We start from the raw sequence: 23,107 nt of genomic DNA, 5'->3' as shown, positions 1-23,107 counted from the left end.
TTTCCGCATCGTTCGCGTTTATAGCAACACATTTACAATTACGTATTCACTTTGCTTAAACGTCATTGGCTGAATTGCTGAGGTGAGTCCTGAACGGTTTGGGCAGCTAGTGCACTACATTCAGCGATGTGAACCTTTACGTCACTCCCTAAGTAGTGCGCGAGGACAGGGTGTAGGATGCGATTTGGAACACAGCCCGTCATTTACCTGACGCTTTTACCTGAAGACGTAAATTAACAATGGCTGTTTCGGTGTTTTCGGTTTTGTTGCATTTTGTAGAAAAATACGCAACCGGAACACCGAATAAAATCAAAGTAATAGATGCTTATTTGCTGTACATGTTACTGACAGGAGCTTTTCAGTTCCTGTATTGTTTGTTGGTGGGAAGCTTTCCGTTTAACAGCTTTCTGTCAGGATTCATTTCCTGTATCGGTTCGTTTACTCTGGCAGGTGAGTCAGTGTCAGTTTATGTACTGGTTTGTAGCTTAATCATTTCAAAATAACATCTAATAGACATGTTAAAATATATTTTATTAAAAAAATAAACAAATAAAAAAATTCATAACTATCTAATTAGACCAAGCTAATCTAATCCGATCTAAACACGTGTTTATTTATGTTTCCTTCCTCCATAGTGTGTCTGCGCATTCAGGTCAATCCACAGAATAAAGAACACTTCGTGTTTGTGTCACCGGAAAGAGCTTTTGCTGACTTCTTGTTTGCACACACCATCCTCCATCTCGTGGTGATCAATTATATTGGCTGAATGAATTCCACCTTCTCACCTGGTGCACCTTTTCCCCCAGGTATTGTCTGTGATCAAAGCCGTACTCAGTCATGCTAAGTTGCCTTTTTAATGAACTATACCATCAGTTACATGGGTGCACATTGCAGCTATACACTGGATTGACTGACTGAGTCATTCAGGTTTGAATCTGACTCTTCAGGTTTAACTTCAAACCAATCACACCGGATTGAAGCGTGTAGTCTTAACCGAAGAACAAAAAGTCTAGAGGGTGGAGTCGAGTCTTAGCTGAACCGGTTCAACCTACCCGGCTGGAGTCACATCAAGATTTTGGAGAGCTGGAGGTGGACCTGACTTGGTTCTTCAGATCTGATCCAGCTCCTCCTACCTGGGCAGAGCGTATGCAAAAGTCCAGGCAGTGGAGTCTGATCTGATGCAGCTCCTTCTAACTGGGTGGAGTCAAGTCGATATGTTTTGCTTTGGAAATATGTTGTAGAGTGTTTTGCTTACAGGAAGATTTGAAATCAGATTCGGCTCCACTACCTGGACTTTTACTTCTGCGGTGATGGTTATCTAGATCGAGGGACAAGATGAATTGAAACTGGTGGAATCAGACATTGAACCATGGGTGACATGAAAACCAAATGTTGCTATTTTTAAATAAATAATTTTAGCATTCGAATTGAAAAATAAGTGTCCTATATGATATGTTTAACAGGACTTTATAGTTTTGTTAATTGTTATTAATTTGTTAATTGTCCTTGTTTTATAGAACTACTTATTGGCTTGTCCGGTACAGAAAGTAAAAAAGGAAATAGTTGTATAGGTTATTTATTTTGTAGCGCTCTATTTTTAGAGTTTTTGGTGAATTCACAATGCCAAGGTCAAGATGTTCTGATTTCTCTCTCTTCACAGAAGTCTAACACAAGAATATTTTTCAATGTTTTTATAAATCTTTTATCCTTTTTCCTCCTAATTGTATTATTCCATATTGCTTTAAAAATTGTTTAAACCTGAAAATTTAAATCATTTTAGCACATCTCAAAATTTAAATAAGTATATTTTAGTATGTGTATATACAGTAAAAGGTTAATCTAAATAGAAATAAGTATCTTTAGTAATCCAGCTAACTTGTAGCTGTTTCTCTGTTCCAGGTGTGGAGATATACGAATGATTTACTGACCAACAACTGTCAATGAACAACAGCTCATGCCATGAAAATGCACACTTTCATAATTTTAATATCGTTGTTTTTAATGTTTTGTGCTTGTCCATCTCAGGAGTAAAGTTTTCTATCTTTTGTAGCCAGGTTTGTTACAATGACTAAATAAGCAATAAAGGAATTATAAAACTTCTGACTCATCTGTAAGTGATTTGTTGTAGTGTAGCTTTGTGGGTTGAGCTGGCTCTCATGGGTCAGAACCGTCCTTTGTTACCGTCCTGTTTTGTCTGGTGATAAACCCTGTGGATTAGACCTACTCTAGTGAAGTCTTTATTTGATTGTTGACTTTGACACAGATACTAGTGATGGCCGCTTTCGAAACACTGCTTCGGGAAGCTTTGAAACTTTTTACAAATCTTTCAAAATGCTGGTGTGTTGATCTCAGTGTGAACCCATGAACCTCTGTCTACTAGGGTCATTTTGAGATGTGCTATGTGATCAACGTCTGACATAACACATCAACAATGTTGCGAGACTAATATTTCATATTATCATTTGCACACTATATTGAAAACATTACATCGTTGTGAAGAGATTTGAAATTTTGTAAAAGGTGTCATTATGCTTGGGTATGATCTCGTTGTGTTTAGAATATTTTGATCAGCATGTGACCAGAGAATCATTTTGTGAAGCAATTGGTTCAATTGATTCGAAATGCTTTGTTTCTTCCATCAATAACACAAACACTGTCTCTTGAATTGTTTTCCTGATATGCTGGAGTGAAGGGTTTTTCTTCTTGTTTCATCAACCACTACTGTGTTTTAGTGTTCCTGAGCTCACTAGTGTGTATCCCACAGTTTTAACCTTTATGATGACCTTTGTCAATGGCAGTGACAGCTCAAATCTTTTTTTAATTTGAGAATTAACAGCAACTGATTTCAAATGCAACTTTCTCAGCTTATTTGTGCATGAAATAGTGAGTATATAAAAGACAAGGGTCCATAGAACTTTGCTAAAATACCAAATGCAGTCATTTTATTTTGTATAAAAAGTGCTGCAATTCCTACAATGTCCACCATATATGGATTTAAATTCCCTCACATTTAAAACCCCAATAACTTAAAATATATATATATATCATTGTCCAAATAGTTATAGTCTGTATATTATATTATAATAGATGTGTATACAGAATAATGTGTTAGATAGGCCACGTGTATAGAAGAGTCATTGTGACCTGGAACACAAGAGGTTAAAACATCTGGCACGGGATTCAGTCAGAACGGAAGGGAAAGTTCTCAAAACAGCAGCTCAGGGGAAAGGAGCAACTCAGTCATAGTACGTCCTTCAGTTTCAAGATGACTCGTCTGCTTTTTCTCGTTGCGCTCCTTCCTCAGCTTCCAGGTGAGACTTTAGGTTTTTCTAAGCTAGGAGAAGATCTCTGGCAGAATTTAAGAAGCCAGGTTTCTTACCATGTATTATTCTCACTATTTAGGGGAAACCCGCTCTCTGAATCAGTGAGGACGTAGGGTTAGAGGGCAAGACTTTCACCTGAACCTCAATAAAATCTCTAATTTCTAACATTAAAGAAAATGCATTATCATCATAATGAGTTCTAATGACACCCCTGAACTTTTTTTTTGTTTAAAAAGTGACATCAGAAAACACTTCAATATTCAGGAAGGGGATTTTAAAAGGAGAGAATTCAGTTAAATTATTTTTAAGAGAAAATGAAAGATAAGATTTTTTAACTTCTTCTTTCTCATGTGTTTCAGTATAAATGAGAAGTGTTGGTATTGATAATGGCATTAAAACCGAAGCTCTTAAAATATTTCAGAAATAGTACTAGTAATAGTAAAACAGTATCAGAAAAACTGTTAGACCAATAAGATTTCCAATTTCTTTTATGGCCACAATGTGCTGTTTATTTGACTTGATTAAAAAAAAAAACATTGATCCAAGGTTCATTTTTACCAGCCAGGTACTGTTTGTCTTTTATAGGGTTCAAGACAAAATGGAGGTTTTATTGACCATTTGGCAGCAATAGTTCATACCAATGACCAAACTCATAACTGCAGACTTCTTTCTCTTCATCTCAACATCCACTTTAAAAATCCTTTAAATGGACAACAGTTTACAGAAACTACATGCTTTTCTTAGGTTTTATCATGTGAAATCTAGTTTTAGAAGATTTATACTTGACCTGCGCATTATTGTATTTTAATACTAGTACTCATGCTGAAGTAAATTTAAAACAGAAAATGCTTCTTGCTTTTTCAACTAACTTTCAGACTTTCAAAAACCTTGTTAAGATCTCAAATGCTATGAACGGCTTCACCAGTTCAGATTTTTGTATTCAAATTTTTATTTTTTAAGACTTTCAATCTACAGTACAGAAAAAATTGGGTTAATTTAGCAATGGCATTTAGCTTGAAGCTATTAAATGTGATTATTTTTTTTTTTTTAAGTAAACATTAGGCTTGATACTGTTCATTTGGTTAAAGTGCAATTTTAACACTCATATAATTCTCTGTTCTTCTGTAATTTTTTTTATAAATCTACTTAAATAATTGAATAATAAGCTTTAGGGATTAAAATTATCCTCTGCTTGTAATTTTGTCCTTGGCTCTAGGTGTCCGGTGCTTTGTGAACACAGATAAAGAATGGACAGCATTCGAGGGTAAATCAATCACTGTCCCCTGCTACTACACGCCTGAGTACACTATGAATGTGAAGTACTGGTGCCATGGCTCTGTATATGACTTCTGCTCCAGTCTAGCCCGGACAGACAAGCAGGACAATGCTCCATCCTCAAATGAAAGAATAACAATCGCTGATGATCCCACGCAGCTCATGTTCACAGTCACCATGCGTGAGCTGAAGGAGACGGACTCAGGCTGGTATTGGTGCGGGGTGGAAAGAGGAGGGATATGGAGCACAGACAGCGCCACATCAGTTTATATCAGTGTCATACAGGGTTAGTGGGGGAAGCTGATTTATTCTGCTTTACATCTGTTTATAATAATCATGCAATAATCATCTTACTTAAATATGACCTTAGGCATGTACTGATAGGAACTAACAAGCTAAACTTAACTATGACCAACATGAGTCTTATGAATGATATATATATATATGTGTGTGTGTGTGTGTGTGTGTGTGTGTGTGTGTGTTTAGGTGTTTCAGTAGTCAACAGTGAAGTAAGTGCTGAGGAGGGTGACAGTGTCACTGTGGAGTGCCACTACAGTAAGAAACACAGGTACGGCAGTAAATACATCTGCACAATTGTCACCGCAATAGTTTTTTCAGACGTACTGAATTATACCTCAGCTTTTCAGTCCTTCAGCCAGCTAGTTTTGCTCTATCCCAATTGCAGAACAGGCAATTTGTTAAAAAAAATTAAATAAATAATAATAAAAAAAAATTAAGGATTTCCCTCGTTGCTTTTTTCATTAGACAGAATGATAAGAAGTGGTGCAGGAGCGGCCACTTAAGATCTTGCTCAGTTACAAACAACGGGACGTTCATCAGTGAATCTTTGCTTATCAATGATGACCAAAAGGACACAGTTACCGTGACGATGAAGGACCTGGAAATGCGAGATGCAGGATGGTACTTGTGTGGAGCCGGCGAGCACCAAGTGTCTGTTCATGTGTTAGTCACTCCAAGATCAAGCACAAGTATGCAACAGGCTTACACGCACGCACACGTGTGTATGGTAAATAAAAAAACATAAAAAAGACATCATATTAATTAGTTAATTAATGGAGTAAATTGCTGCATATCTGACAAAGCAAACATTCATTTTAAATTCTACTATAATTATAAGTAGAGTAATACACTACTGTAAAAATCCAGAGATTGTTGTCTAGGACATAAAAATCTCAGAAATGCTTGGTAAACTTTAGTCTTTAGAAGGCATTGAATCACCTGAGTATAAATATAGAAACTAATCCGTTGAACAGAACAGGTAAACACAATAGTATTACAAATCAATAATAGAAAGAAATGGATGGAGGGCAAAATAGAAATGGAAATTGTGATGAGCTCAAATAGAGGGTTTAAAAAAGGTAACTACTGCTACTACTACTACGACTACTACTAAGACTAATAATAATAATAATAATATTAATAATAAGTGTAAATTCAGGGACAATAAATGTATTAACTTTATCTTAATATTGTTGTTAATGACTTTTTCAGCATAGTTTTGTGTTTCATATGTTGCCCTGCAGCTGCGGAGTGCCCCAAGCTGACTGAGGCTTCTGTTAAAGCTCAAAACTCCAACAGGTGAGTGGAGCAGCTACCTGAAAAAAAAACAAAAAACAGCATAACGTATCATGGCTTTATTTCTATCACTCTGCTGTTTAATTCTTGTGTCTAAGTGTTGATGTGTATTTTATAATGCCTCACATATTCTTTAGGATTTTTAAACAGGAAAATCTAACAAATAAAACATAAATCATACAACATGTCATTTACAGACCTGCCATACCTAGAGTATGTTGTTTAAAATAGACATTGAAGTGATTTGAACTCTAATATTAAAAGATATCTGGAAGTCCCGTCCTCTTTAACCTAACTCACATGAATAACCTCTCAGCTCCTCCCAATTTTCCTACTTGAAATATACGGCCTCGCTTTTTGACATGGTTAAAGAAGAATATTTTGTAAAATATCTGTTCAATTACGATAACATTAGACAAGGTTATAGTTAACATCAGGTGGCCATGTTTATAAGCTTCACAGTCGTGATATACAATTTCCCCCCAGACCACCAAAGGTGTGCCATTTGCACCTATTGCACATGTTGTCCTTCTTTCTTTGTGGTTGCTTCCACATTCCTCCTGACTCTGCTCAGCTGTTTTGTGTTATATAAAATTTATTGTTTCCTTGTCTAACTACTTTTGATGCCACTTTTGCCATCATCACCTAACAGACCATTAGGACACTTTGTAGACATAATAATGCGTACAGGGGTTTAAAAATACAGACTAATCAAAAGGAACACTCAATACAGGCACAAGCAATAAGGAGACGTAAAGGGACCAAACAATCACAATACAGAGGTGGAGACAGGAGCTAAAACAAAATGCATATAGCAATGTAACAAAAGCAAACTGTGTTTATATTTAAAAGTAACCACCAGGCAAACAGCAGCTTATCCTCTGACTTTGAAATACTTTCCTGAAATGACTGCAAGTATTGTATTGATGTTTACGTCTGTTGTGTTGTTTCAGTTACATGGTTCAGTGTCTTCTGATTGTGTGTGGATCTCTGATCTTATTGCTGACTGCAGTCTTGGGAACAAGGAGGATTATGAGAGGATACAGATTGCTAAATTTTAAATTTTAAATTTTAAACTTTCTTTTTGTTGAGATTTTTGGAGTTTAAGTATCACACATAAGGTGTGATACATTGTTGTATAACAGGAAATATACCATAAAGCCATCTATCCTAAAGTCTTTGTCACATTAAAACAGACCTCATAAATATTTCTGAACCTCCAATGAAATGTGTGTCTATAATTCATGTAATAAATAAATGATCATTAAAAAGCCATGTTTAGTTTTTCTTTTCTCCCCGGGTGTGAATTTCTTATCAAACATGTCAAAATCCTGTATGTTAGGCAATATTGCATGCACTATAACTTTGGCAAATTTTAGTTAACCTGAAGCTGATTTGTAGATTAGGTAGTAAATTGTAAAGTAAAATGTTACATGAAGGACCTATCTAGGGAAAGAAAATTCATTGAAATGTGATGATGTTGAGAAATCCAGGTCATTGTTCTGAATTAAAGTTCAAAATTCTGTTCTCATGTTAAGAGGTACATGTGTACAGAGACCTCTTGTTTTTATATTACACTGTATTACAGTTGACAAGAAAGGACACAAATTAGCTATATCTTCAGTTGGACCTAAATTAATTCAGTATAACACACACACACACACACACACACACACACACACACACACACACACACCCACACACACACACACACACACACACACACACACACACACACCCACACACACCCACACACACACACACACACACACACACACACACACACACACACACACACACACACACACACACACACACACACACACACACAGTAGTGGAGATAAATGAGTGCACAGGAAGTGCATGTTATTTTACAGAGCCAAGTACGCAGAGTAGTATGCAAGATCTATTTTTCAACATCAGAGCAAATTTACAATGCGCAACCTTTTTATTGTTCTTCTTTTCATTTCATGTAAGTATATATTTTTATGGACTCACATTTAAAATCGGTAACATTTAAAATAGGTAACAAGCAGAAATAGGATATTTTCTCAGAATTTATTCGCCTTTTTCTGTTTGCTGTGCAGATGTTGGCAGTCAGGAACCCATGAAGTTAAGTCTTCAAACTGGAGCAACGGTCACCATCCCATGTGGTTATGATAGGGCATATATACATCATAAGAAATACTGGTGTTCTGGTTCTTTATCATTCAGTTCCTGCTCAATTCAGGCTTATGCCAATAATACAAAGGGGAAAGTGACAGTGACTGATAACCCAGCTGAGAGTTTCTTTACTGTGACTCTGGATCATCTCCAGACAAAAGACACTGGATGGTACTGGTGTGGTGTAGAGATAGTCAGAGGTTCAGATGTCAGTGAAGCTCTTTACATCACAGTGAAATCAGGTATTAAACTGCAATTTGGAAATAATGTAGCAGTAATGCTATGGGATGTTGTTAAAGATGAATCATATATAAGTAACTATATACATTATTTGTGCACAGATCCTGATCTGTCGGTGAGGGAGAGCAGAGTGAGAGGTGAGGAAGGAGGCAGCGTCACAATCCAGTGTCTCTACAGTGCAGAGTATCAAAATACACAGAAGCAGTGGTGCAGCTTCAAAGACAGGCAGTGCTGGATATTTATGGAGACTAAAACAGATCAGAATTCAGCAGTGCAGCTCAGTGATGATGGGAGAAATTCCTTCAGTGTGAAGATGAACAGACTGAAGAAGAGTGATACTGGATGGTACTGGTGCAGTGCAGGAGATCTGCAGGTTCCTGTTTACATCAGTGTCAGTGTTGTTGCTCCAGGTATCATCATGCAATGTCTGATGGGTTCAAACTCTGTTGGGTTTCTGTATATTAAAAAGTTCATGTCTTGTTTTTTCCAGTCATGCTCTAATAGAATGGCGCATCAAGTCATAGTTCAAGCCAGTGTAAGAGGATGAAATGATCAACTTTAACCTTCTATATAACTGATTGACTCGAACACAAAGAGTTGCATGAGTCTTACTTAGCGGATCCTCACAGTGGTTTGATTATAGGATCAGTATAATAATTAGACAGTTTGACACTATGGACAAATGGAGGTGTTTGTCTGTGTTACTGTTATAAAGACTTCTAATTAGAATTCTTTCTTTCTTTTCAGCAACAACAGATTCTTCAGTTTCCAAACAATACACGTGAGTATAAATGTATTATCACACAGTGCTAAAGGAAAGAGAGAATTGTAAAGTCCAGCACTTTATGGTAGCGGACATTACTTTAGGCAATCTTAACATTTTTCAATAATGTCTGCTAAATTGTGTAATAGTTGTGTTGATGCAGGTGAGGATAACAATAAACGAGATACGCAGATGAGATGGGGTTTCAGTATATCAGAGGCATGTCTCAGTTATTTGTGATTTGAATTTGAGCATAGACAATTTTTAATTGCATTTAACAACAAGTGTTCTATGTTTCAGATATCCAGAGATGTTCTGCATTGCATAAAAGTGAAGGATGTGAACCTTGCTGGCATGGAGAATTTATTAAACTGGAACATTTCCTTTGTTTTCATAACTGATATGAGATATTACAGTATGTGCTACATAGGCTTCATCTGCAATGGACCATATAAAGTAAATATACTTATAGTAACTTGTGTATTTTAAGTTACTGTATATACAGTACTACTGTACTAATATAATCACAGGTCAACATTTGTAGATAAATAGTTACAGAATTGGCAGATTATACTGAATTATATTACATTGATTATAATAAACTTGGTGTTTTGCTTCAACATGTTTCTGTGTCTCTAGGTTTGTTTATGAGATGCTGAGATGTGACTGGGTTTCAAGCCTCAATAAATCAAACCACTTTTATTAACAATCTTTCCATTTTTACAGTAATAAATACAGCGAAAGTGAGACACGGTACCACTGTTGTTATTAAACGATTTCCTTATAACCTTAAACTATTTCTGCACATTATAGAAGATAATAATGGTACAAATTATTTTACCAGAAACACAGGGGACCATATACACAACAAAGAAGGCTTAAAATTCTCATTATTTGAATTTTATTTCATAATGTTGAGTAAATTACAGCAAAAATCCATGTTATTCCTTAACAATTACAAGCTGTAATTAAACACGTAAGCAATAACAAGAACCTGTTAACAGCAGCAGCTCATGACCATGAACATTATGCAACAGGATGACCTTAATGGGACTGCTGAGTCACTTTTTTAAAAAGACGGTTGAAGACCTACCTAATCATGAAACACTTCAACTAACAGTTTGTTCCCTTGTTTGTTGCATGTGTATATTTAAAAAAACAAAACAGTCTGTAAGTCTGTAGCCTAGTGCACCAGAGTTCATGCATTCAATGATAGAACCTTAAGCGCTTTTGTACATCGCTACTGATAAGGGCGTCTGCCAAATGCTGTAAAATTTAACGTTGATATAGAAATAGCCTCAATCCAAATTATGATGAGCAGCCGTCAGACTTGACGCATGCTGTTGGTAGCTATTTCGTGCGTTATAGAGTCATAAAGTCATACAGTATACAGAATATACAGAATAGCAGCTTGTTTTACTGTAGGTGGTTTCCAAGTCAAACCAAGATGACATGTATTTAGACATATATATGTGTAAGGTTATAACATGATGCTTTCACCCAAAGTCCTCTTTGATATACATGCATCGATGATGAGTACAGCTATCATAGAAAGTCATTACTTACATGTTCTCACTAGTGGCAGAAAATCTTCGTGTTGCTTATACAGTATCTCAGCTTATATCTGTGAAATAGTCCACTAGTCATCAAAATTCCCAAATCTATTCGTTTCTCTGTGAGGTATTTGATTCTGATTCTGTTTGCACAAAAATTACTGGCTAGTGTGTTTTAAATTCTCTGATGTACTGTATCATGTGGCCTCTTAAGATACTATCTTAATTTTAACTTCTGCATTAAATTAGTTTCTTAGTAAATTAAACTTTATTGTTTTGTCACACAAAAGAGGGTAAAGAGGGTATTAATGACATGTTACAGCTCCAGGGTCAGTGGAGCTTCTCATGTTATCTCATATTATGTCTATGAAGGTATTTTGGTATTAAAAAACTCTCAGAACACACACACACATACACACACACACACACACACACACACACACACACACACACACACACACACACACACACACACACACACACACACACACACACACACACACACACACACACACACACACACACACACACACACTACTGTGGTTGTATGTTGAGAAACCTAAACAGGAACTGCTTGAGATTCTACAAATACAGAACTATGCAGAGTAAATAGCATTTTTATTCCATCTTCAGGAACCAATGCGCCATGTGCTGGCTTATTGTTTTCATTCTTTTCATTTCATGTAAGTAGATTTATATGGATTCATCATCACATTTAAAAATTCACATACAGAGTCAACCATTTGAATTGAATTAAAGTATTAACTATCTGTATTTTTTATGTGACTAGAAATAAGAAGATATTTTCTCAGAATTGAGTGGTTGTTTTTTTTCTGTTCGCTGTGCAGATGTTGGCAGACAGTCATCGATGAAGTTCAGTCTTCAAACTGAATCAACGGTCACCATCCCGTGTGGTTATGATAGGGCATATATACACCATAAGAAATACTGGTGTTCTAATTCTTTTTCATTCCAATCCTGCTCAATTCAGGCTTATGCCAATAATACAAATGGGAAAGTGACAGTGACTGATAACCCAGCTGAGAGTTTCTTTACTGTGACTCTGGATCATCTCCAGACAAAAGACACTGGATGGTACTGGTGTGGTGTAGAGATAGACGGAGGTTCAGATGTCAGTGAAGCTCTTCAAATCACAGTGATATCAGGTATTAGGATGCAATTAAAGCATTACTCTATATATGAAATGTTTATTTTTGTGTTGTTAAATTTAAATCATACATAACGTTCTAGAAATTTGTGTTTAGATCCTGATCTGTCAGTGAATGAGACCAGAGTGAGAGGTGTGAAAGGAGGCAGCGTCACAGTCCAGTGTCTCTACAGTGCTGCGTATCAGAATACACAGAAGCAGTGGTGCAGATTCAAAGATGGACAATGCTACACAATGAGGACTGAAACATCCCAGAATTCAGCAGTGTACACCAGTGATGATGGGAGAAGATCCTTCAGTGTGAGGATGAGTGGACTGAAGAAGAGTGATGTTGGATGGTACTGGTGCAGGGCAGGAGATCTGCAGGTTCCTGTTCACATTGCAGTTAATAACTTAACAGGTACACAAACCTTATTATATTTCATGAATTATATGATTAGTGTAATTCTCTTTTAAATTAACAGACAATTACTATAATGTTTATAATCCTTATCAATGTGTATATTAATCTATGGGTCGATAAATTGGTATGTTTTTTTTAAATAGGTCAACATGAAACTTTTTAAGGCAATGAGCATTGGCCAATCATATTATACATCAGTGTCAGTGTTGATGTTCCAGGTATTATCATCATGCAATGTCTGATGGGTTCAAACTGCATTTGGGTTTCTGTACATTAAAAAGTTCATGTCTTCTTTTTACCAGTCATGCTTTAATAGCATGGCAAATCAAGTCATAGTTCAAGCCAGTGTAAGAGGATGAAATGATCAACTTTAACCTTCCATATAACTGATAGACTCAAACACAAAGAGTTGCATGAGTCTTACTTAGTGAATCCTCAAAGTGATTTGATTATACGATTAGTATAATAATTAGACAGTTAAATTGACACTATGGATAAATGGAGGTGTTTGTCTGTGTTACTGTTATAAAGACTTCTAATTAGAATTCTTTCTTTCTTTCTTTTCAGCAACAACAGATTCTTCAGTTTCCAAAGAACACATGTGAGTATAAATGTATTATCACACAGTGCTAAAGGAAAGAGAGAATTGTAAAGTCCAGCACTTTATGGTAGCGGACATTAGGCAATCTTAACATTTTTCAATAATGTCTGCTAAATTGTGTAATAGTTGTGTTGATGCAGGTAAGGATAGCCATATACGAGATACACAGATGAGATGGGGTTTCAGTATATCAGAGGCATGTCTCAGTTATTTGTGATTTGAATTTGAGCATAGACAATTTTTAATTGCATTTAAATTAATGCAATTAATTCACACTCGGCTGCAAACCATCCCAGTGCATGCTGGAGGTCCTGATTTGAGGAAGAACATCATCTGCAAAAAGCAGAGACGAAATCCTGTGGTCCCCAAACCGAACTCCCTCCGGCCCCTGACTGCGCCTAGAAACCCTGTCCATATAAGTAATGAACAGGACCGGTGACAAAGGGCAGCCCTGCCGGAGTCCAACATGCACCGGGGCAATGCGAACCAATGCCTTCTCCAGATCCACAAAGCACATGTGGACTGGTTGGGCAAACTCCCATGAACCCTCCAGCTGGAGGCGTTTATCTATAACGTTAATCGGCAGAAAACCCCAAAGACGGCAACCAAAATCAGTGAAATATCACTATTCTTATTACCAGAGTTGTAGCACAAACAAAATTTTAATGCAAACAATCCATTCAATACTAAATAAAAATAACATTTATTGATTTGGTCTTTGTCTGAATCACTAATCACTGAAACTTTACTTTTTACTTTTACTTCAAATACTTAAGTACATTAAATATCAGAAAATTACTTTTGATACTTAAGTACAGTAAATATCAGATACTTTTACTTGAGTATTATTCTAAAAGGCAACCTTCACTTCTACCAAAGCCTTTTTTTAGTACGATACCTGTACTTTTACTCAAGTATTGCTTTCTAGTACTTTATACAACACTGGTTTAGAAGGATTTTATAACCCATTTCTGAATACAGATGTGTTTCCCCATAAAAACACTGCACATTTCCTGAATTATACACTGTATTGTCCTATAATTTGATTTAATAAGTATGATGTTTTGTGTGTATGTTTTTTTTAAGTAAGGCTGCTATTTTTTTTAAAACTGTGCTGATGCCTATCTTACACAAGACAGTCTTGCAAAAGAGACATTGTGCTTTTTCTGGTGAAATAAAGGCTAAAACTTAAAGTTTAGAAAGTCATGGATCATTAAAATCTAGACTCATCTCTAACTTCATCCTGTCTCCTTTTCCTTAGACTTCAACGCATTAAACATTCAACCTTCTTCGGCTCCTCAAGTGTTTTTAGGATTATTTTTTAGGATGATAAATCCCTTCCTGACAGGGAAACACATAATATTTAAACCTCACCATGTGATCTTACTCACACTGGGGTGTTCTATGTTTCAGATATCCAGAGATGTTCTGCGTTGCATAAAAGTGAAGGATGTGAACCTTGCTGGCATGGAGAAGTTATTAAACTGGAACATTTCCTTTGTTTTCGTAACTGATATGAGATATTATGAGCTACATAGGCTTCATCTGCAATGGACCATATACAGTAAATATACTTATAGTAACTTGTGTATTTTATTTTATAAGTTACTGTTTATACTACTGTACTAATATAATCACAGGTCATCATTTGTAGATAAATATTTACAGAATTGGCAGATTATACTGAATTATAATATATTGATTATAATAAACTTGATGTTATTCTTCAACATGTTTCTGTGTCTCTGGGTTTGTTTATGAGATGCTATGTGACTGGGTATCAAGCCTCAATAAATTAAACCACTTTTATTAAAATCTTTCCATTTTTAGAGTTATAAATACAGCAAGACATGGTGTCACTGTTGAATTAAACGATTTCCTTATAACCATAAACTATTTCTTAAACTTTGAACAGTGATATATGCTCATGGTATTTTAAGTCTGTAGCCTAGTGCACCAGAGTTCCTGCATTCAGTGATAGAGACTTAGCGCTTTTGTACGTCGCTCTTGATATTGTACGTCTGCCAAATGCTGTAAATGTAATTGTTGATATAGAAATAGCCTCAATCCAAATTATGATGAGCAGCCATCAGACTTGACGCATGCTGTAGGCTGCTATTTAGTGTGTTTTAGAGTCATGAAGTCATACAGTATACAGTATAGCAGCTTGTTTTGGGTGGTTTTCAAGTCAAACCAAGATGACATGCATTTAGATGTACATATGTGTAAGGTAATATCATTAACCAGGATTGCCAGATTTCAGCAAGCCTAATTTTATCAAACCTCTTTATTTCAAAAAACACATCAAAGTCCTGAATCAAGGTAAAAAAAAAAGGTCATTGGAAAAAAGTAGAGACATTTTCCTTCTTTTTCCATTGATTTCAGTCGTTGAGTGGAAAACAAGGTCACGATGGTGCACATGTATTCTGATATAGAGACATTATCTATAATACATAAAACATATTTGTGTCTGCAGAGTAATTCAAACTAGCCCAATTTGCTGTAAAATCATCAAACTAGCAACATCGAATTATGTTCATACAGTGAACATGGTGATGCCTGTCTTAATTAGCATCTGATGCAGGAGCACTTGATCCAGTTCTCATTTTGACCACTGCTTTATGGAGCTAAATGGCAAACAGGATTTAGAAATTAGCACAAAATTAAACAAACACTGCAATATTCTGAGGAGCTTGCAATTTTTAAAAACAATCCAGTTTCAGAGCAAGACGCATTGAGTGATGTTATAACACTATGCATTAACCCAAAGTACTCTTTGATTCACATGCTTCGATGATGAGTACAGCTATCATAGAAAGTCATTACTTACATGTTTTCACTAGTAGCAGTTTAAAAGAAAATCTTCATGTTGCTTATATCTCAGCTTATATCTGTGAAATAGTCCACTAGTCATCAGAATCCCCAAATTTACTAAATTAAGTTTAAACAAAGTGCTAAGTTTGCCAGAGATTTAATGAACCAATATAAACTAACCAAATATTTGTAATTTAAATGTACCTAGGTGTTATTTAACTGCATATTAAGATTCCTTATGGTCCAGTGACAGGATCCTCTCGTGGCTCATCGTGGCCACAGGCAGGGAACCAACACAGCTTCTGAGTGAGAGGTTAACTGTTAATGCTGGTTTCAAACGTGGATAAAATGGGAAGGTTGTGTCAGGAAGGGCATCCAGAGTAAAACAAAATCAGATATGTGAATCGGATGAAGTACAGTTTAATCCAGCAATTAAAAGAGAAGTTACAATCAGTCAAGTTCTGTGTAATGTTTGTTGAGAAACAGGAAATTTCAGAAAACGAGTTTCTGAAGGTGTAGGAGGTGACAGCAGCTAAAACTTTAACATTATTCATTCTTTTCATTTGTTTCTAGTGAGGTATTTGATTCTGATTCTGTTTGCACAAAATTTACTGGCTAGTGTGTTTTATCTGCTGCACTACTGTATCATGTGACCTCTTAAGATACTATCTTAATTTTAACTTCCGCATTAAAATTAGTTTCTTAGTAAACTAAACTTTATTGTTGTGTCACACAAAAAATGTTATCTCATTATGTCTTTGAAGGTTTCCTCTGGGTATTTTGGTTTTAAAAAACTCTCAGAACACACACACACACACACACACACACACACACACACACACACACACACACACACACACACACACACACACACACACACACACACACACACACACACACACACACACACACACACACACACCCTACTGTGGTTGTATGTTGGGAAACCTAAACAGGAACTGCTTGAGATTGTACAGATACAAAATCAACTACGCAGAGTAAATAGCATTTTTATTCCATCTTCAGGAACCAATGCGCCATGTGCTGGCTTTTTGTTTTCATACTTTTGATTTCATGTAAGTAGATTTATATGGATTCATCATCACATTTAAAAATTCACATACAGAGTCAACCATTTGACTCAGAATTGAATGAAAGTATTAACTATCTGTATTTTTTATGTGACTAGAAATAAGAAGATATTTTCTCAGAATTGAGTGGTTGTTTTTTTTCTGTTCCCTGTGCAGATGTTGGCAGACAGTCATCAATGAAGTTCAGTCTTCAAACTGAATCAACGGTCACCATCCCGTGTGGTTATGATAGGGCATATATACACCATAAGAAATACTGGTGTTCTGGTTCTTTATCATTCCAATCCTGCTCAATTCAGGCTTATGCCAATAATACAAAGGGGAAAGTGACAGTGACTGATAACCCAGCTGAGAGTTTCTTTACTGTGACTCTGGATCATCTCCAGACAAAAGACACTCGATGGTACTGGTGTGGTGTAGAGATAGACAGAGGTTCAGATGTCAGTGAAGCTCTTCAAATCACAGTGAAATCAGGTATTAGGATGCAATTAAAGCATTACTCTATATATGAAATGTTTATTTTTGTGTTGTTAAATTTAAATCATACATAACGTTCTAGATATTTGTGCTTAGATCCAGATCTGTCAGTGAATGAGACCAGAGTGAGAGGTGTGAAAGGAGGCAGCGTCACAGTCCAGTGTCTCTACAGTGCTGCGTATCAGAATACACAGAAGCAGTGGTGCAGATTCAAAGATGGACAATGCTACACAATGAGGACTGAAACATCCCAGAATTCAGCAGTGTACATCAGTGATGATGGGAGAAGATCCTTCAGTGTGAGGATGAGTGGACTGAAGAAGAGTGATGCTGGATTTTACTGGTGCAGGGCAGGAGATCTGCAGGTTCCTGTTCACATTGCAGTTAATAACTTAACAGGTACACAAACCTTATTATATTTCATGAATTCTCTTTCAAATTAGCAGACAATTACTATAATGTTTATAGTCCTTAGCAAATTGTATATTAATCTATTGGTCGATTGATTTGTATGTTTTTTTTTTAAATAGGTCAACTTTTTAAGGGAATAAGCATTGGCCAATCATATTATACTTGATTCTCATGCTGCCATAAAATGCAATGAAACATGTCAGAGAAAGCACTGACATTAAAGATTCCAAATACCAAATGGTAAAGGAATTCCAAACTTTCAAAGACTTAATTAACACAAGTTTATTTAAGTAATTTAATTGTAATAAATGCGCCTCAACATGGGCCTTTAAAAAAGAAATGCTATCGACTACAACATTCTACCACTCTTTTAATTGATCATTTTGTATGTGCACCTATTTACATAGAAATTTTTTTTCTGTCATTTCAGTTTCTCCAACAGTGACCAATAATACAGATTCAGATAACAATCAACAGAATTCCACGTAAGTTCTGACAGCTTAATATTTGTATTTCAGTTTCAGTTTAAGTCGTGGCCTAATGGTTAGAGAGTCTGACTTGTAACCTGAGGGTTTTGTGTTCGAGTCTCGGGCCGGCCACAACTGAGGTGCTCTTGAGCAAGGCTCCAAACCCCCCCAACTGCTCCCCGGGTGCCGCAGCATAAATGGCTGCCCACTGCTCCGGGTGTGTGTTCACGGTGTGTGTGTGTATTCACTGCTGTGTGTGCACTTTGGATGGGTCAAATGCAGAGAACGAATTCTGAGTATGGGTCACCGTACTTAGCCGTATGTCACGTCACTAAACAGAAATTTCTATTACATACAGCCTTTAGTACAGATGTATACATTTCATCTGCACTATCTAGTAAAAAGAACTTCTGCAAATATAAATGAAAAAAAAACATGATTAGCTCAAGATGAAGTCAGACATATTTTTAATATACAATGTGAAATGATCATGAACCTTATTTTTATTCTCCGACAAGCATGTATCTGCATTACAGGTATCAAACACTGCGTCTCTGGCTCATGGTGGCTCTAGGACTGGGGCTGCTGCTCATTCTTGTCATCGCTGTAACCTACATGATGAGAAAGATGTGCAGTAAGGGTTCGATTCTATTTTTGAAGACATTCAGTAATGTTTTTGAGGTTGACTGCAATACACAATCATATTGAACAACACATTCATTTTGCACCGATAGATCAAATCAGACTACAGTAGATTTGTACTTGTATAATTAGGTGCTGAAGTCCATTTATGTTGAAAAAAAATGACAGAACGTGTGAACAATGATTGAGGGACATGACCAGGACAGAGCTAACAGAAAGTACACAGTTAAGCTAAGAATAAAACACAATGGTGTGAACTCCAACAACAACAAAATTTTGACATGACAGCATCAGTGACTGGTTGCTAAGTCTGTTTATTATTATAATCATCTTATTATCATCTTATTATCAGGTTTTATCTGCCATGCAATTCGTAAGAGATACCTGTTACTATAAACGGTTCTACTGCCGAAAAAAAACTGTCATGCTGCGATGCTCCTGAAACCCCGAATCCAACTACTCAGGAGATGAATTTTCAAATTGTTCACTCAAGTGTTTTTCTTACATAACAGAAATGTATAACCTGTTTTACACTTCCAGAGAAAGAAATTCAAACGAGGACCAGAATGAAGAGCAATGACTCTGCTGCTCACACAGTTAGTATTGTATCAGATCCATGCTAGAATCATCAGAAATCTGCTTTTACTTATAGTGCTGCTCTTGGTGTTCACACATATGGGGCACTGCCTTTACACTTCACTTCACAATCCATATACTTGATGTTTTATGTAAAATTGCATGTTTAATGTCACACTATACTATGTGCCTGTGTACTATTCATGGATCACAGAATAACCATAAAATAAATACTCATCTCCGCAGCCACCATTAGTACTGGACCGTGAAGGAGATGTGACCTATTCCTCTGTGTTCAATGCAACCAAAAAGCAAAAAACTGTAAGTAAGCATGTAAAGGACAGCTGTTACCTAGAGTAGCTTGTAGCTCAGTTAGAGAGTCATATTTTGTTATCTGTAATAAGAGCAACATAATGAATATTAGAAGTAATCAGAAGTTATTATTAATTATTATTATTTATTAATTATTTACTAACACATTTTTTCAGCATACTCTCATAGTCAAAGAGGATGAAGTGACCTACGACAATGTGGTATGGAAAAATATAAGTTTAAAATTAAAATTTGAAAAATCTTATTTTTACATAACATAATGCTAGTTTCCATAGAGTTTACCTAATTATAGTGTTTATTACTAAAGTATACTGTATGCATTATCTCTAATGATTAAAACATCCATTTCCAGGATACTTCAACGGTTAAAGATGATGATGTGACCTACGGAAATGTGGTACGGGAAATGTCTTATTTACAAGCTGGTTTCACACCAGATGATGGATTTTATTTAGTGATAGCTTTTCTAATTGAAGATTATTTTCCCTGTGCTATATTTTCCTTATTTCACAGAATTATCGAAGCATTAGAGCTGATAAGGTAATTTACAGCACCGTAATTCATGAGTAAGAGGTGAGAAACTGCAAAACGCACTGATGATGGACTACTGTCAGGACTCAACCCGGACTTTTGGCCACGTGCTGTTTTTGTTTATCTTCTTCGTCACGTGTCTGCCCCGCCTTCGTCTGCCCCTCCCTGTCTTCACACCTGATCCTTATTGTGTCATCGTGTCTTTTTATATTTAAGTGGGCCGCGTTGCCGAGTGCAGCGTGGAATCATTAGTTACGTTTACCCCTCGTCATGTCTAGTCTTTGTTAAGTGTCTTCATTTGTATTGCTTTTGTTATCGTCTTATGTCTTTGTCTTTATTATTTATTAAACCCCTTTCCTTTGAAGCTATCCTGCATACGGGTCTGTCTCCTTCCTCTTCCGGTTGTGACAACTACAAACATCTATAATAATCAGTTTAAAAAGGTCAGTGCAGGTCCAAAGACAGTTCTGGACATGATGCACTGGATGATACAACAGTCCATCTGTTCACACACTGTTTAACACCAAGGTGTTAGAGAAGCAAGTTCCTTTGTGGAGGAGAACCCAGAGCAAACCAACACAGAACTCAGGAACTCTACACAGCTACTCATCAGAACTCATGTAAATCTCCGGAACCTGAAGACTTTGGTTCACCACGATGCCTATGGACCTCTTTCTTTTTTTTGTGTGTGTGTGCAGAAGAAAACAATATATATATATATACAGTATATGTATGTATGTATGTATGAATGACACTATATGACAAGATTTTCATTAACATATTTGTCCTCTTTATTTATTTAGGTTTGACTAAAGCCCAAGAGATTTTGGCTGCCTCATCTTCCGCTCAATTATACCCCTTTATTTTTTTCCCAAAACTATCGTTTTCCATAATAGTTAAAATAATAGTCCTTTAGAATTTTCCATTTTTTATCATATGTATATATGATAGTTAACGGTTATACCTTTCTAAAGAGGTCTAAAGAGAAACTCTGTTGTAGTGCCATACATAGAATTATTAATGAATTTCTGCAGATGGATCAATCGATTCATCTTTTAAGGACATTTTATGTTGGAAATTGACCCACTGTCTCATGCAATGCTGGGGCTGTGATCTTGTGACATTAATATTTGAATTTGCTTTTGTCTAATCTGGCTTTGTAAAGCCAAGCACCACCATCTGTTTTGTTCAGCTGAATAGTGATACTTACAGTACAGACATAAACAAATCATAGACTAAATAACACAACATTTAATTCACCCAGACAAAATATAATGCAAAAAAAGTGTGTAAATAAACTATCCAGTATGCGTCACCATGGGCCAGGTGTTGTTATTGGAAAAATTGCTGCCATTTTATTTAGTCAGTCACAATATTAAAGTCGCACTCTCTGTTTTTAGGGCACATTTTGAGGTTGGGGTTCAGGTATAATTATCAATACAACATACACTTATTTCATGTAAGTGCTGAAAGTTTACAATTTTTTTAACATAAATTTCTATAATAAGATATTAAAAAAAGCAAAATGACATTGAAAATGTAAGCTTGTTGATAACTCAGACACTGTGCTAAACCTTAGCTTAGACATGAATAAATAAAACTAGCTTTTTAACCACATAGTTTAGTTAGCAAAAAGCACCAGAGAGTTACATCACAGTCACATGACCCTCGTAGCATACTGTAGCACTCAGATATGGTCTGCCAACACAGTCTGCTACTTTACCACATCTCTAATGAATATTTGAAGCTTTCATGTTTTTTTTCTCTCTCCCTTTTTTGCTCTTTTTATATGTAATGCACTCTTTATATGTATATCTCTTTTTTTTATTGTGACAGTGTCTGTCTGTGTGCATTCAGCAGAAATATCAATTTTATGGATGTATTATTACTTTTTCTGATATATAGATAGAATTGTATTTGAATGTTGCATAAATAAAGATTATACCACACCACAGCTGAATGATCTGTGTATCTTGTGGATAATCCATAATAAATGTATTAATCATAATCTCACTATCCAGCATTACTCTATAATAATAATAATAATAATAATAATAATAATAATAATAATAATAATAATAATAATAATAATAATAATAATTATTATTATTATTATTATTATTTTTATGGGGGCACAGTGGCTTAGTGGTTAGCACGTGGCTTAGTGGTTAACACCTCCAGGGTTGGGGGTTCGATTCCTGCCTTCGCCTTGTGTGTGTGTGTGTGGAGTTTGCATGTTCTCCCCGTGCCTCGGGGGTTTCTTCCGGGTACTCCGGTTTCCTCCCCCGGTCCAAAGACATGCATGGTAGGTTGATTGGCATCTCTCTAAAATTGTCCGTAGTGTGTGAGTGTGTGAGTGAATGAGAGTGAGTGTGTGCCCTGCGATGGGTTGGCACTCCGTCCAGGGTGTATCCTGCCTTGATGCCCGATGACGCCTGAGATAGGCACAGGCTCCCCGTGACCCGAGAAGTTCGGATAAGTGGTATAAAATGAATGAATGAATATTATTATTATTATTATTATTATTATTATTATTATTATTATTATTATTATTATTATTGTTATTATTATGCGTATATTCTAATGAGCTGTTATTGAATTTAATCTCAAATTCCTTCTATCTATGTGATGGATTGATAGATTGCAAGAAAGAGATAAAAAGGAAGTTACGAGGTGATTT

General features: G+C 36.0%; 4 protein-coding genes across 6 annotated transcripts; all 4 read left to right on the top strand.

The window, feature by feature from the left end:
- Positions 1 to 113: 113 nt before the first annotated feature.
- Positions 114 to 2,100, top strand: LOC113645223 (dolichyl-diphosphooligosaccharide--protein glycosyltransferase subunit dad1-like). 2 transcript variants are annotated; one of them, XM_047806108.1, is made up of 3 exons: positions 114 to 450; positions 636 to 806; positions 948 to 1,875. In XM_047806108.1, exons 1-2 carry the CDS (start codon positions 240 to 242, stop codon positions 764 to 766), a joined length of 342 nt encoding a protein of 113 aa, XP_047662064.1. In that variant the 5' UTR covers positions 114 to 239; the 3' UTR covers positions 767 to 806; positions 948 to 1,875. The 2 variants fall into 2 exon arrangements, with proteins under 2 accessions (XP_047662064.1, XP_027006523.1); XM_027150722.2 differs by lacking the exon at positions 948 to 1,875 and adding an exon at positions 1,900 to 2,100 and having other exon boundaries at positions 120 to 450.
- A 1,055-nt stretch (positions 2,101 to 3,155) lies between these two features.
- Positions 3,156 to 7,467, top strand: pigr (polymeric immunoglobulin receptor). Of its 2 annotated transcripts, none has more exons than XM_027150454.2 (6): positions 3,156 to 3,311; positions 4,540 to 4,884; positions 5,085 to 5,166; positions 5,364 to 5,587; positions 6,143 to 6,197; positions 7,148 to 7,467. In XM_027150454.2, exons 1-6 carry the CDS (start codon positions 3,266 to 3,268, stop codon positions 7,260 to 7,262), a joined length of 867 nt encoding a protein of 288 aa, XP_027006255.2. In that variant the 5' UTR covers positions 3,156 to 3,265; the 3' UTR covers positions 7,263 to 7,467. The 2 variants fall into 2 exon arrangements, with proteins under 2 accessions (XP_027006255.2, XP_047662055.1); XM_047806099.1 differs by having other exon boundaries at positions 5,364 to 5,625.
- Positions 7,468 to 8,013: 546 nt separating this feature from the next.
- LOC113645092 (polymeric immunoglobulin receptor-like) lies at positions 8,014 to 14,817 on the top strand. Its single transcript, XM_047806756.1, has 9 exons — positions 8,014 to 8,166; positions 8,282 to 8,599; positions 8,699 to 9,007; positions 9,345 to 9,378; positions 9,510 to 9,583; positions 11,762 to 12,079; positions 12,179 to 12,481; positions 13,052 to 13,085; positions 14,499 to 14,817. Exons 1-9 carry the CDS (start codon positions 8,130 to 8,132, stop codon positions 14,524 to 14,526), a joined length of 1,455 nt encoding a protein of 484 aa, XP_047662712.1. The 5' UTR covers positions 8,014 to 8,129; the 3' UTR covers positions 14,527 to 14,817.
- Positions 14,818 to 16,814: 1,997 nt separating this feature from the next.
- Positions 16,815 to 20,504, top strand: LOC113645091 (CMRF35-like molecule 1). The gene is made up of 10 exons (XM_027150381.2): positions 16,815 to 16,975; positions 17,147 to 17,464; positions 17,564 to 17,866; positions 18,309 to 18,363; positions 18,882 to 18,979; positions 19,528 to 19,583; positions 19,810 to 19,884; positions 20,052 to 20,096; positions 20,249 to 20,293; positions 20,410 to 20,504. The coding sequence occupies exons 1-10, from the start codon at positions 16,939 to 16,941 to the stop codon at positions 20,464 to 20,466; spliced, it is 1,089 nt and encodes a 362-aa protein (XP_027006182.2). The 5' UTR covers positions 16,815 to 16,938; the 3' UTR covers positions 20,467 to 20,504.
- The last annotated feature ends 2,603 nt before the right edge of the window (positions 20,505 to 23,107 follow it).

This window comes from Tachysurus fulvidraco, chromosome 22 (genome assembly GCF_022655615.1).
Source record: "Tachysurus fulvidraco isolate hzauxx_2018 chromosome 22, HZAU_PFXX_2.0, whole genome shotgun sequence".
Lineage (NCBI taxonomy): Eukaryota > Metazoa > Chordata > Actinopteri > Siluriformes > Bagridae > Tachysurus > Tachysurus fulvidraco.
Note: the sequence above shows the minus strand (reverse complement) of the source record. Positions and strands in the feature narration are given on the sequence as shown.

Excerpts from the sequence above, each read along its gene's own strand:
- LOC113645223 (XM_027150722.2), top strand. The coding sequence starts at position 240 with ATGGCTGTTTCGGTGTTTTCGGTTTTGTTGCATTTTGTAGAAAAATAC. Across the intron at positions 451-635 it reads CGGTTCGTTTACTCTGGCAG|TGTGTCTGCGCATTCAGGTC; the intron begins GTGAGTCAGTGT and ends CTTCCTCCATAG.
- pigr (XM_027150454.2), top strand. The coding sequence starts at position 3,266 with ATGACTCGTCTGCTTTTTCTCGTTGCGCTCCTTCCTCAGCTTCCAG. Across the intron at positions 5,167-5,363 it reads CACTACAGTAAGAAACACAG|ACAGAATGATAAGAAGTGGT; the intron begins GTACGGCAGTAA and ends TTTTTTCATTAG. Across the intron at positions 6,198-7,147 it reads AAAGCTCAAAACTCCAACAG|TTACATGGTTCAGTGTCTTC; the intron begins GTGAGTGGAGCA and ends GTGTTGTTTCAG.
- LOC113645092 (XM_047806756.1), top strand. The coding sequence starts at position 8,130 with ATGCGCAACCTTTTTATTGTTCTTCTTTTCATTTCAT. Across the intron at positions 9,584-11,761 it reads TTTCAGTATATCAGAGGCAT|ATGTTGGCAGACAGTCATCG; the intron begins GTCTCAGTTATT and ends TTCGCTGTGCAG. Across the intron at positions 12,482-13,051 it reads TGCAGTTAATAACTTAACAG|CAACAACAGATTCTTCAGTT; the intron begins GTACACAAACCT and ends CTTTCTTTTCAG.
- LOC113645091 (XM_027150381.2), top strand. The coding sequence starts at position 16,939 with ATGTGCTGGCTTTTTGTTTTCATACTTTTGATTTCAT. Across the intron at positions 16,976-17,146 it reads TTTCATACTTTTGATTTCAT|ATGTTGGCAGACAGTCATCA; the intron begins GTAAGTAGATTT and ends TTCCCTGTGCAG. Across the intron at positions 17,465-17,563 it reads TCAAATCACAGTGAAATCAG|ATCCAGATCTGTCAGTGAAT; the intron begins GTATTAGGATGC and ends ATTTGTGCTTAG.